Raw genomic sequence first — 13647 nt, 5'->3', positions numbered from 1 at the left:
ATATATATAGCAAGCATAAAAACTGCTTCTAACTTTGGCAAAGCCTAGATTACAAGCATAGTGAGCTGTGAATGACTTTTAAAGGACTGGCCTCATTTCAAGCTAGAAAAGTCTTTGTCTTCTGTATCTTCTATAGTGTATGAGCAGTTCTTGCATGGTTCTACATCACGTCTCATATCAGGACCACAAAAATGGCTCCTCCCATGTGTGAACCTTCAGATAAGAGATGAGAATTTCTCTGGAATCAAAACACTTATGGCATCTGGGGCACCGATATGGCTTTTGACCAGTGTGAATCAACTGGTGATTAATTAGACTTACTCGGTGTGAGAAGTCATTCGATGTTTAGTAAGCATGGTATTTGATGTAAAGGACTTGTCACATTCTAAACATTTAAATGGCCTCTCTCCTGTATGAGTCATCCAATGTTTAGCAAGTGTAGATCTTGTTGTAAAAGACTTGTCACATTCAGAACATAAAAACGGCCTTATTCCCGTGTGAATCCTCTGGTGGTCAAACAGTTCTTGCTTGCTTCTAAAATATTTATTGCACTCAAGACACAGGTATGGTTTCTCTCCTGTGTGAGTCTTCTGGTGTCTCTTCAGATTTGATTTGGCTTTAAAACACATTTCACACTCCGAACATGAATAAGGTTTCTCCCCCGTGTGAATTCTTTGGTGTCGAATAAGATTTATCTTTTGCGAGAAGCTCTGGTCGCATTCTGAACATCTAAATGGCTTCTCTCCTGTGTGAGTTCTTTCATGACAAATGAGGTGTTCTTTACATACAAAAGACTTGTCGCACTCGAAGCATGAAAATGGTTTCACTCCCAAATGACCCGCCTCGTGTCTAATGAGCAAGGCCTTACTAGAGAAACCTCGGTCACATTCAGAGCATAAATATGGCTTCTCTCCTGTGTGAGTTCTCTGGTGAATTTCAAGCTGTGACTTGTAAGCGAAAACTTTTTCACACTCAGGGCAGAGATATATCTCGTCTCCGATGTGGCTCATCATGTGTGAAAACTAATGCGTTTAGTGATAATTCAGCTTATTAGTCCACCTGTGAGTATAAAAAAAAATGTATAAAAGGATTATAGAATACTAACTTTAGAAGCAGAAAGTTTAAAGGACAACTTTACAGACCCTAACATAGTGGATTGCCCTTTGGGAAATATTTAAAGCCCCACTCTTAAAACCTCAACCCGACCAAAACCACACAGGCTTTCCTACAAAACATTCCTGGCTGGCCTATGCAACTGCGACACATGTATTTCATAATCCCTATTCATAGTTATGGCTCAGAATTCCATTTGTAGTATTAGTGTGGACCCATCCTTAGAAATGAATGGGGAGCATTACAGTTTCAAGGCCTGGTCAGACTGTTTTGAAGTGCAATTGTCTTAAATTAGTAAATAATTGATGTTTGATGTCAAGTTCACTGCTTTTTGAAGACGTCCGTTCATGTTCCTGCATTTGTCCTTCTAAAAGTGATGAAAAAGTTCTACAGTAAAAGGTGGTCAGAGACAAAAATCAAGTGTTTGGTTACCTAGGTATGGTATGCTTTAAATATCTGTAATTAGTAAAAGATCCCTAGTACAGTATGTTAATCGGGGAAAACCCACAGTCCACATACAACCTATTCTGCAGTCCCAGAGGTAGCCACTGCACTATTTGTAAGGTAAATGCCTGGATGCACAGCCATAAAAATATACATACAAATCCAAAATAAATCTAGCGGTACCCATAGGTCTTGCAACAGAAAGAAGTCAAAGCATCAGCATTTTATTGTTAAATGTTTCAATGGAGCTCAGTCCATCTGTCTCAAGACTCAAGTGTTTTGAGAAAGATGAATGGAGCTCCATCAAAACATTGACAATAAAATGCTTCGCCTTATCTCCGCGAGCCATGAGTGCCTCTATATCTAGTTTGGATTTATTTGATCACTCTCCCTTCCTTATGAGCCTTGCCTGAGGGCATCTGATATTACACCTTAAAGACCAGATTGTCACTAGATCTCGCCATTTACAGCTGCAGCAACACACTGTCATCTGGTGCCTGTGGCTATCCTTAGTCAATGTGGGGGTCCATTAGGGTTGTTTTTGAACTAGGATCTAAAAGGTAAAGACTTGTCTCATTTTTCTTATATATACACTATAATTAATATACGAGATCTAAATAGAACCTTCTATATGTTGCTTTATTTTCAGAAGTTTCAATCATTTACATCTGCAGATTTCATTAAAAGAATGCCTAGGGATCCTTTTATAAAAGTTCTTGTTTAGGCATTTTTGTTATCGGGTGACAACTCTCTCCCTATTATTCGTCTGTGTTGTCATTCAGTCACATAGCCCCATTAGAGCCTACAAACAGCCATCCTGACACATATTGCTTAGGCATAGTCCATCATTGTCACGATCAAGAGACAAGTCTAGATCAATGATGTGCAGTAAATGAGCAGTATCTTAAGAAAAGGGAGGAGATCAGCAGCCCTAAGGCTGATTTTCATTTTCATTTAGTAGATGCACAAATCTGTTCTCCGGATACAGAAATTTAAATGTTAAAGGTCCGCGTGACAAAGGAATGTACCCGTCATTGTATATACAGTAGATGTCCTGGGGTGTTGTCCTTTCCCATTTAAAGGGTTTCTAAACCCTCCGTGTAGCAAGCAGTAGATATATGCAAAAATGCAAAAAGTTTTTTTTTTTTAAAGCGGTTTAAACTTACCCCGTCTTCGCCACGCGCTCCCGTCTGAAAATCCGAAACTGCCCGGGTGGCCACAAAGCATCTTTGGGCGGGCGCATGCGCAGTTCGGATTTTTGGCCAGGAGACGGGGAGAGATGGAAGATAAGTCTATGGAAGTGTGCACCCACATGCAGACACCGTGGGACAGGAAGTGCCAGCAAGCACAGAGGAGTCAGCGCTGGATGGGAGCCCCGCCACAGCACTGGAGAGAAGGCTGAAAAGGACAGGAAAGAAGAGGAAGATCGGATTAAGAGACATCATTTAAGGTAAGTGTTTTACTTAACATTGGGTGGAGGGGAAAATTGACTTTAATGTCACTTTAATTCTGCTGTTGTATTGTCTATTGCTGTGTACAGTTTTTACTGATAGCTGGGTTGAGTCTCAGATTCTAAAACAAAAACTACAAGATATTTTCAGTGGTGTTTATTTTGAATTTTTGTCAAATAAAAATAGCCAGGTTTTAAAAATATCATAAATTTGGAAACACAAAGACTCAAATCTACCATCACACAGGAAACTACACATCCTTTAGATGACGTATTGAATTTGCTAGCTTCCCCATATTCAGTATCCCTTTTCTTGTGAGTATTTCTTATAAAGGTGACTTAGTAACAGGTATAGAAGTATTAGAGCAATGCTTTTTGCACACAATATTAAAAATTGTACCATGGAGTCATTTGGGTTGATTTACTACAAATAAGCTGTTCAGTCTTCAAGGGAATTTGCACTTTGCAGGGGAAGTTCCCCCTAGAACAGTGAATGACTTTCATCACCCAATCACATTTGTGGGATAAAAAACCGTAAGCAATCCTGTCGTCATACATGGAACAGCTAAATGTGATAGACTTAATCTTCTAGTCATAACTAGAGTGCTAATTGTAATAAAAGTTTTTGGAAGCTTTCAAGGCGCAAGGAACAAGGCACAAGGAAGCTTCCAAGGCCATTTACCTTTAAGACATTACAGTGCACACTTCCAATAATCACATCGTCAATGGCAGTTACAGGCTGTTATTCAAGATGTTACTTGTACAATGAACCAATCACAATCTTGCATTTTTCGGAATATTTAAAGTTTAATGGTCGTTTTTTCCAACAATAACCGACACCATGACAAACCTTCAAAATACAATGTAATTTGCCCGTGGTGTTTCATTACTCCATCTGATCATCTAGACCACCAGTCGAGAAACTAAAGGTTATGTGTAGCATGTTGCATCTTTATAGTATACACACAAGTCTTGACTTTTTGTGTTAGCAAAATCTTTATTTAAATAAGTTACACGTTTTTCCAAAATATGTTTTCTGGTGTTAAATAGACATGTGAAAATCTCTTTGCATCCTCACTATCTAAAGCAGTGGTTCTCAACCTGTGTTACCTCAGGACCCACATTTGACCTTGGCCATTAAGTCATGACCCTAGTCGCACTGCAATGGAACGCACAGCATTAGGGTACCACGCATTCTGGTGCGGGCGTACAAACTGTGGGTGAGAGGTGTGTTTGGGTTACCATTCAAATGAAGGCAATGCAACACACCTCCCACACCAGAATGCACGGTAGGTGTGATTAAAGCACTGTACTCGTGTAAACGGGCCCTCTAAAACACTGACATGCATACACAGACAATTTTCACACACACATACACACCTAGTCTCCCTCCCTTACAAGAACTGAAGTGGATCCCCAGCCTGGGGTCCAGTGTGGGCTGCTGTGCTGTGATGGAGCTCCATCTATGTGCATTGCTTGTACAGCTCCATTGTGCACCCTGTAGAGGTGCCAGGAGCCAGAATGTGATGTCACTCTGGTCCAAGCAACTTTACAGGGCACATGAGGGAGCTGTAAAGCAATGCATGTATGGATGGAGCTCCCTCGCGGCCATTACCCCAGCCTACCCCACCTAAAGCTGACACTCAGTGCTAGGCAGCATTTTTTAAATGGCTGCTTGGTGTGAGAACTGACAGTGCTGCAGTAGGGAAAGGCAGAGGAGCCTCTCACCTAGAAAAGTGTAAGGCATGCGGCGACCCACCAGTTGAGAACCATGGATCTAAATGAAATCATCTGTCCTCTATGCAGAAAAAGATCTACTCTACTAGAGTACATTAAGCAGCTGTGACTGACTTCTCTCTTATAGGCAGTTCTTAAATTCAGTAAGATTTGACCCATGACATTCGGAACATCTAAATGACGTCTCCCCTATGTGCATCCTCTGATAGGGAGGATAAAGTATTTCTTGAGAACTATTGATGTTCTGAGCATCTAAATGTTTCCCGTGTGAGTCCTCTCATGATGAGTGAGTTGTGAACGAAAATGAAAACACTCGTGGCATTTAGAGCATGAAAACGGTCTTTCCCTTGTGTGAATCCTCTGGTGTTTGAGCAATTCTTGTTTGGTTCGGAAACATATACTACACTTAGGACACTGATACGGCTTCTCTCCTGTGTGGATCATCCAGTGTTTGTTAAGATTTCCCTTCATTGAGAAGCACTTGTCACATTCTGAACATCTAAACGGCTTCTCATCTGTGTGAGTTCTATGATGGTTGACAAGGTGTGCTTCAGTTCTAAAGGACTTGTTACACTCTGAACATAAATATGGTCTCTCTCCTGTGTGGATCCTCTGATGTTGAGTAAGATTTGCCATTTGCGTGAAGCACCGGTCGCATTCCGAACAGCTAAATGGCTTCTCTCCCGTGTGGGTCCTCTGATGATTAACGAGGTGTGCTTCCATTGTAAATGACTTGTGGCAATCAGAACAGGAATATGGTTTTTCTCCACTGTGATTCTTCTGGTGTCGATTAAGATGAGTCTTGTATGTGAAGCACTTGCCACATTCTAAACATGTAAATGGTTTCTCTCCTGTGTGAGTCCTCTGGTGGTCTCTGAGCTGTGAATAAAATTTAAAACACTTGTTGCATTCAGTGCAAAAAACTGGTTTCTCTCCTATACGAGTCATCTGTTAAGCAAACTGTATATGGGATTTGTATTTGGCCCGTGGAATTGGATTCTCTCCAGTGCGATGCTTATGGTGTCGGATCAGTCCAGATTTGAATCTAAGGCATTTGTCACATTCAAAGCACAGATATAAATTTACTCCTGTGTGAATTTTGCAATGGATGAAGATGTAGGCTGAAACTTCAATGCAGCTCATTAATCTCCCTGTGGGAAAAAATAAATAGATGTATAATCACAAACTTTTCATAGCCATATACTGACTACTATACTTTAGACATTGGCATTACTATACAGGATTTCATTGTTTAAAAAATGTAAAAGAAAACACTCAGTGCTTTTTGGCCTCTAAAGCTGGGCATACGCTATTCAAATGTGTCCAGGACTGCAGAGCTTCTAGCAGTGTGTGGTCCATCAGCACCCTTCTGTTGGTCAAAAGCCGATTCTTCAAGTGACTTTTGTCATTGAAGCTGGTTTGAAAATTCCTGGCCAAACACTGGACTATTACCAATCAGCAGAAGTCACTGTTTGGGTATTCTTCCTGTGGCACACTCACCACTGTCAATACAATAGCCCGGAGAGGGAACGTGGGATTCTCCATCCAAGTTTTTTAGCAGGGATGGGGAAATTGATACATGTATGGCCAGCCCTAGCTTCAATTTACACTTGTGCATAGTGGAAGATCAATGCCTTACATGAAGAGCCATACAATGTATAAAAATTCAAACTTTATTGCTAAGCAAATAAAAATACATTCAATGTGTTTTGAAGGATCAAAGTCACTTTACTCCAATTTTAATGTAAATCCCTGAGTGCTAATTCTAAAAAAAAAATATCCATACAAATCCATAACGGGTCTAGAAGCACTCACAGGTCACTTCCAACGGAGATAAGTCACAGAATCACTACGGTATTTTATTATCAAGGATTCGACAGAGCTCAGTGTCATTCAGAGCTGGTGTCTTGATAAAGATGGACTGAGTTCTGTTTAGATGTTGACTTCTCTCCGCTGCAAGACCCATGAGTGCCTCTATAATAGATAGATAGATAGATAGATAGATAGATAGATAGATAGATAGATAGATAGATAGATAGATAGATAGATAATCTTCTCTCTCTAGTAAATGGCCAGTGACTGCATAAGATAACATTCACTGGACTACTAAAACTTTGCAAAATTTTAAATGTTCTTGAGTTTGAGAAATATGTTTATGGGATTAGCAGAGATTGACTTGTGGACTAGGGAAACATATCGATTAACATTATTACAGTGTATTTCCATGCAAACACAGCAGTTATAGATGTTCTAGATGAAAGTGACTATTCATGTTAAAAAACACACTTGTATGCATTGCTAAACCAGATACAAATTGCAAAATACTATTTATCAATATCTGATAATTGTAAAACTAAAGTATTATACTGATTTCTTGCCAAAATATATCCAGGAAAAATATAACAATATCTGAGAGCACAGAATAATATAATGATGATAGTTACCTGAACTGGGAGGTGAATGGAAGAAGAAGCTCCTTCTATTGATGTGTCTGGGATTCTTTTTACCAAGGGAACTCGGCCCTCATCTTATGTTCACTTCACCACCATTCATTAACATGAGGCGGCTTTAGACTGGCTGAAAGTGGTCCATATTAACTAATAAATGTTTTGTGTCCAAGGGTGTTAGATACAGTAAGTGTTTCTTAAAGGATCTCCTCCCACAGCCTCCTCCCATAGACTCAAACAGAATGCAAGTTTTAAAGAAGTATGTTTGCATGTGTAAAGTCATACTAAAACCTGATGAAGGGGACCCTGCGTGGCCCCGAAACATTGTTTTTTGACAGGCTGTATCAATAAAGAAGATGGATTATTCTCACAAGACATAGGTGTGCTGGTGACATTTATCATATATTTGAAGATGCACAGCGCCATCCGTGGTTACTACAGCACCCTCCTTTATCCAGTAAAGAGTGCAGCAGTTCCTCTCCAAGATTGCATATGTAAAGTGACTCCGTTATGAGAAAAGTATGGGGGCTGCCATTGCTGAGCTCACTCTGAGGTTATCATGCTTTGGTTTCAATGCTTTCCAAATCTCAGACCTACAAAAAACAGAGATAAGGAACCCCAACACGTGTACAACATGCTTGTCCTGGGTCTAGGGCTCTAAAGTATTGAAGCCTATCCAGGCAACTAGCATTTTCAAAATAGTCCACCAATGGCAGCCCCGGTACTCTTGACAGAGTCGCTTTAAGGGCTCATGTATTAAGACACTATGCTTTGACATATATTTAGACAACACACTATCTGTCTAGACTGAACAAAATTCCCAATTAAAATATCAAAATTTATGTTAAAATAGAGTTTTGTGTTGCATTGTGCCTCTGCTTTATACCCAATTGTTGAAACAGTTTAATTAGGTAGATTGTGGTGACTACTAGTGCTGAGCCTGGGCTTAGTGCAAACACAGGTCACCAAAGCCCACTCAAAACTCTGACACCACCCGTTTTTTCTAAACCAATCAGTGGCAGGGAGGTGCAGTCCCCACCCCTCAGCTATAGGTCACAAAGGGGCAGGAAATGACCCTGCCGCAACTGCGAGTCAGGAGGTGGGGGTGGCAATCAAAACTTTAATTGGGCTTGGGTGGACTCGGGCAAACTGGGTTCACACCAAGTCCCATCATCTTTACTGACTACCTAGAGAGTGTGTTAGGAAATGTTTGTATTGCTCTGTATATTGCCTTGCCCATGTGCACCTTCCTTGTGTGAATTACAATCTGATCTGAGAGAATAGCATTCTTTGCTTTCTGACACGTGTTTAAACAGCTCACATCAAATGGATATCCACATATTTCAATTCACTTCAATGGTGCATCCACATCTGACCTACTTTTCATTTCGTCAGGTACTGCAGGCCTTTTTGGAGATACATTTTCTTTGCAGGTCGCACATAACCTTTTCCTGTGTATTGCAATCAAATGCAAGCATCTGAGCAACACTGCAAGAGACAGCCTTTAACAACGCCACCCATTTACACGATCCCTGAATGTGCACCTCTGTTGGGGCTATTGACGTTAAAGTACTTACATGTCCTTAACAAACACACAAAAAAAAGGAGGATTTAAAACAAGCCCTCACTGACCCCTGTAGCTGTCTGTACCATGAAGTAATTCATCCTCAAAGATCAGAAGAGACTCCAAAGTTGGGTTTCGGTCAGTTTCCCACAGCTTGGAACCATTTTTGTGTGTAGAAGGCTGTCAGGCATTTGCTGCAACAAAAAAATGAGAGAGGATCTGAGATTGCACTGGCCATGTTATGAACTCTGAAGATGAATTTCTCTACAATACTTATAGCTGCAGATTTGATTAAGGGCTTCTTTTAAAGTGCTCTTTCAGAAGGAGTAACCAATACTTGCTGTGGAGAAACAGGCTGAACGTGCAGGTGCTTTTTGCATTAGCCTGCAGTAGTCAGGAGCATGAAGCAGGGTAACAATGACGTTCCTGCTGTATAGGTATCAGGAGTGTGCAGCACAAGGTGCAAGGTGACAATGACGTTCCTGCAGTGCTGTTATCCGGAGTGCACCGCTCTGTCACAGTGATATACTGCAGAAGCAGCGTTGTCACCCTATGACATGATCTAATTTTGTTGGCAGGGTCACCAGCTAACAATAAGAGTAAAATAAGTTTTTAAAAAATTGTGCACAATAGTGTTAAACTGAGGCAAGGTGTTATGCATTTTTATTTTTAATATGTACTTTAAAGCAGGGGTAGGCAAACTTCGGTCCTCAAGCTGTGGTGAAACTACAAATCCTATCGTGCATCTTCCTCTGGCTGTCAGAGTCTTGCAATGCCTTATGGGTTGTGTAGTTTTACCACAGATGGTGGGCTGTAGTTTGCCTACCCTTGCTTTAAAGTATAGGTGAACCCAAACCAAATGGCATGGATTATCAGAAATGCCATTTTTAAAATAATACCAGTTTTCACCTTTTTACTTCCTCTTAGCACTGCTTATTTCTTGCATCCCCAGTGCAGTCACTTCCTGTCTACACGCAGCAACAGCTAGATGGTATTTCTTATGGAAGGTATCCCGATTATGACAGCGGTGGAACATGCCTATGGAATGTCTTTTTGCACAGGCACTTCTAGGTTTGCACTGGGAGGGTGTGCAATTGAAAGACAGAAACAGAGCGTTGTCACCCTATAACAGGAAGTTGCCTAACAGGGCTCCTAATGGCAGGTTCACCAGGTATTTTTTCTATGAAAGACTCCTTTGAGAGACTCAAAAATACTGAAAATGACTTTTGAAATGATAAACATGTTAAAGCTTATAGGAGACTTTATTGATCTACTTCAGGGTAATGTCTATGCATTGAAAAACTAAACAAAAAAAAGAAAATCACATTTATCATTGTTACACATTTTGCCATCCGCCGTCATTACACAATGACCTTTCTATTTCAATCAGCAGCTGATCTAATTTTCTAAAATTCGTAAAAAAATAAATAAAATGTCTGTTTCTCTCTTTTAGCCCTCATTCACACGAAAAACGGCCGGCACAGATCCGTGCACGGCCGTATCGGGCCGCTCCTGGGAAGAACAGGTGACTGCGTGTGATTACATGCAACAGCCTGTCCTTCTTTATGGGAGTACGCGGCCGTACGCTGCCCTACACTCACCTGAACTGCCCGTCCGTACGGGTGCGGGTGTCACTGCTCAGACGCAGGCAGGATCCATCCCGGAGCGGCTTGATACGCCCGTGCACGCAGCACGGATCTGTACGGGCCGGCCGTTTCTTGTGTGAATGAGGGCTTATAGTGACCAGACTCCTACTGATAGGATCATGCAGCTGATCAGTCTATGTGTCTAAACCAAGGCATAGGCAACTTCGGTCCTCCAGCGGTGGTGAAACTACAAGTCTCATGAGGCATTGCAAAACTGACAGCCACGGACTTGACTCCCAGAGGCAGAGGGATCATGGGAGTTGTGGTTTCACCACCACAGCTGGAGGGCCAAGATTGTCTACCCCTGGTCTAAACTGATCAAAAGCAAAAAATAAAATACGAAAAACAAAAATTGTATGATTGGTTTCAGTTGGTTGCAAAGCGCAGAAAAACACCGCATGTTGACATTGTTTATGGTTTTATTCAATCATTAAATGTTTGTAATTATTTGTGCCTAGGAGTGAATGTAAACATTAAAATACAAATAAAAAAAATAGAATAAAAAATAAATCATAATAAAAATAAATAAAAACAAAAACACAATGAAAGGACCCCTGCCTCCCAGTGTACGCATTTTATAGACACAGATAATCAAATACACAAAAAGGGGAGAAAAACAAAAGGGCAGAAATGAAATTAAACAAAAAAGAAAAAAACCATTAAAATAAAAAATAAAAACATGTAAAAATAGGTGCTTTAATGACTGCAATACTGACAGCCACAAGCGTGACACCCATAGGCAGAAACAAGATAGGATTTGTAGTTTCACCAAAGCTGGAGTGCCTACCCCTGTAGTAGACTGTCCATGGAAAGGCCGCATAACCCTGACATTACCGTAAAAAAAAAATCTTTATTAGCAGCCAACATGCTTGTCCCCACCTAGCGGCCGCCCAACTCTTGATGCGTTTTACCCCTACGGGCTTATTAGGAGAGCTACGAATATGCCCATAGGGGTGTAACACGCAAGCTTGTCAGATGCTGGTAGTTAATAAAGCTTTTACAGTGACGCCAGCTGTGTGTGTGGCTTTCCTTGGACAGTGTACATATGAAGCATGGTGCACCCGCGCTATGCCCGGCCAGTGGGACTCGGAGGAGAGTGAGTAGATCAGTGATATTATCCTATTATGAAATAGCAGAAACTAGTACAGGTGCATTTTTCTTTCTTTTGGTGTGGCAATGCACATTTTTGGCCCCGTAGACTTCATTGGCAGTGTGCGAATATGCATGCAACGTGTGTTTGTAGTGCGTTTTAGTGCAAAACAACAACCTCCCTCCCCCTACATTATCCAGGTTCCTCACAAACAGGGAAGATGCATGCCATGGCATAAAAACTAAAAGCACAAAACACACAGCTCCCCCCTGTCATGCATCCTTGTGATCCAATTCAGATCCACACTGGGGTTATGGTCTCAAAAACTGCAAAACCGGCACGCGATGTTCTTCCAAAGAATATTACATTTTATTCCACATGCATCTTTAAAAAAAAAAAACACAACAACCACTGACGCATTTCTGCCTTCGTCATAGCTGACCATGGCAGGCCAGGGCATGCTGGATGTGGAGCAGCTGATAAGGGAGGGCAGGACACGCCACCCTGTAAGTGACCCTAGACATCCCCAATATAAGGATCAGTACAGGCGCCAGGGGGGCCTCCATTTTTGTTCTGTGGCAGGAGCAGCTGTAAGCAGACACATCTCCAGACTGTTGTGACCACCCTTACCTGTGTGAGATATAAAGTCCTCTTCTAGGACCAGAGGGGTAGCCAGATGCCAGGGTTGCTTAAGTGCTTTATGACCCCTTTATAAGTAGTCTGGTCATGGGTAGAGTCGCATGTTTAAGGGCATGTTTAGATAAGGGTAGAGGCATGCACATGCCAGTTAAATAGATGGCTCTCTGGTGATTCTGCCTTAAAACTTCAGGGGGAAAAAAATTCACATTAACATTAACTCCAAAGATGAGCTTCCAACCTTGTCTCAAAGTATCTGACCTCATCTCAAAATATCACCCAAGCCGTCCTCTCAAGACCTCCTGCTCTCTAGCTCTCTCATTACCTCCTTCTATGCTCGCCTCCAGGACTTCTCCAGACTGTCCCCCATCCTCTGGAACTCCTTACCCCATTCTGTCCCCCTATCTACTATGCTGCCCACCTTTAGGCCACCATCTCTTCAGGGAAGCCTACCTCATCTCAACATAACTGCCTTGTACTTCCTCCAATAACTCAATCCAAACAATTATTACCTTTTGTATCACTTGCCACTCCTACTAGATTGTAAGCTCTCACGAGCAGGGCCCTCCCAACCCTATTGTTTTGAAACTGTATATTGTACTGTATATTGTATTGTAACTGTACTGTCTCCACTATTTTGTAAAGCGCTGAGCAAATTGTTGGCGCTATATAAATCCTGAATAATAATAATAATAATCACCCTAACCAGCCCCTCCTCTTCTCCAAAAGACCTACTGCTTTCTAGCTCCATCATCAACTCCTCTCACGCTCACCTCCAGGACTTCTCTAGAGTCTACCCCATCCTATGGAGCTCCCTACCCCAGCCTGTACGGCTATCTCCTTTAGGGGATCCCTGAAAACACAGCTCTTCCAAGAAGCCTATCCTGCCTCAATCTAACCACTGAACGTTTTTCAACTCATCCCCACACAGCTACCTCCTCATTTATCACTTGCCCCTCCCTTATAGACTGTAAGCTCTCGTGGGCAGGGCCCTCCTTACCATCTTGTCTTGTATTACAACTGTAATGTCTTCCTTATAAATAAATGCTGTATAATAAAATTAAAATGATCCTCCCCACCGTGCTGTTGTCCCAGTGCCGAGATTTGCAGTTCTGGTGATCATACAGTAATCATAGCAGGGGGGGGTCACTCATGGATGAAGGTGTATTGCCAAAAGTGGAAATACCCTTTCAGCGTTATTCACAAAAGGGTGAGGAGTTTGGAGAGGACAGGAGAAGTGAACAATCTAGGACAAGATATCCGATTTAGAAAAATTCTCCAATTCAGCTCATTTTCCAGTTCGGCTATGTTGTCCTAGATTGTTCACTTCTCCTGCCTTCTCCAAACTCTTCACCCGTTTGTGAATAACCCTGTTTAAGTTGAATGATTGCAGGAGACTGATGTCTATAAGGACTTAGGCCTGACCTCATCTAAAGGGATGCGGAGGTTGCAGCTTTTCTCATTACAGCACTTAGGTTGCACAGAGCGCTCCCCCCCTTCCTGGCCCCATTTACACACCC

At 41.7% G+C, this 13647-nt stretch overlaps 1 protein-coding gene and 1 pseudogene across 1 annotated transcript in view; both read right to left on the bottom strand.

Annotated features, from left to right (window-relative positions):
* Positions 1–1010, bottom strand: part of LOC108794615 — a 39015-nt pseudogene extending 38005 nt beyond the window's left edge.
* Positions 1011–4979: 3969 nt separating this feature from the next.
* LOC108794614 (zinc finger protein 84-like) overlaps positions 4980–13647 on the bottom strand; it is a 14450-nt gene continuing 5782 nt past the window's right edge. The window contains exons 2-3 of the mRNA XM_018565692.1: positions 5755–5816; positions 4980–5679 (exon numbers count right to left, since the gene is read on the bottom strand). Of these exons, the coding sequence (XP_018421194.1) occupies positions 4997–5679; positions 5755–5816 (745 nt within the window). The 3' untranslated portion in view covers positions 4980–4996. The remainder of the gene's footprint in view (positions 5680–5754; positions 5817–13647) is intronic.

The sequence above is a fragment of the Nanorana parkeri genome, unplaced genomic scaffold, assembly GCF_000935625.1.
Source record: "Nanorana parkeri isolate BGI_ZX_2015 unplaced genomic scaffold, ASM93562v1 scaffold874, whole genome shotgun sequence".
NCBI lineage: Eukaryota > Metazoa > Chordata > Amphibia > Anura > Dicroglossidae > Nanorana > Nanorana parkeri.
This window is presented reverse-complemented; position numbering and strand designations above follow the sequence as displayed.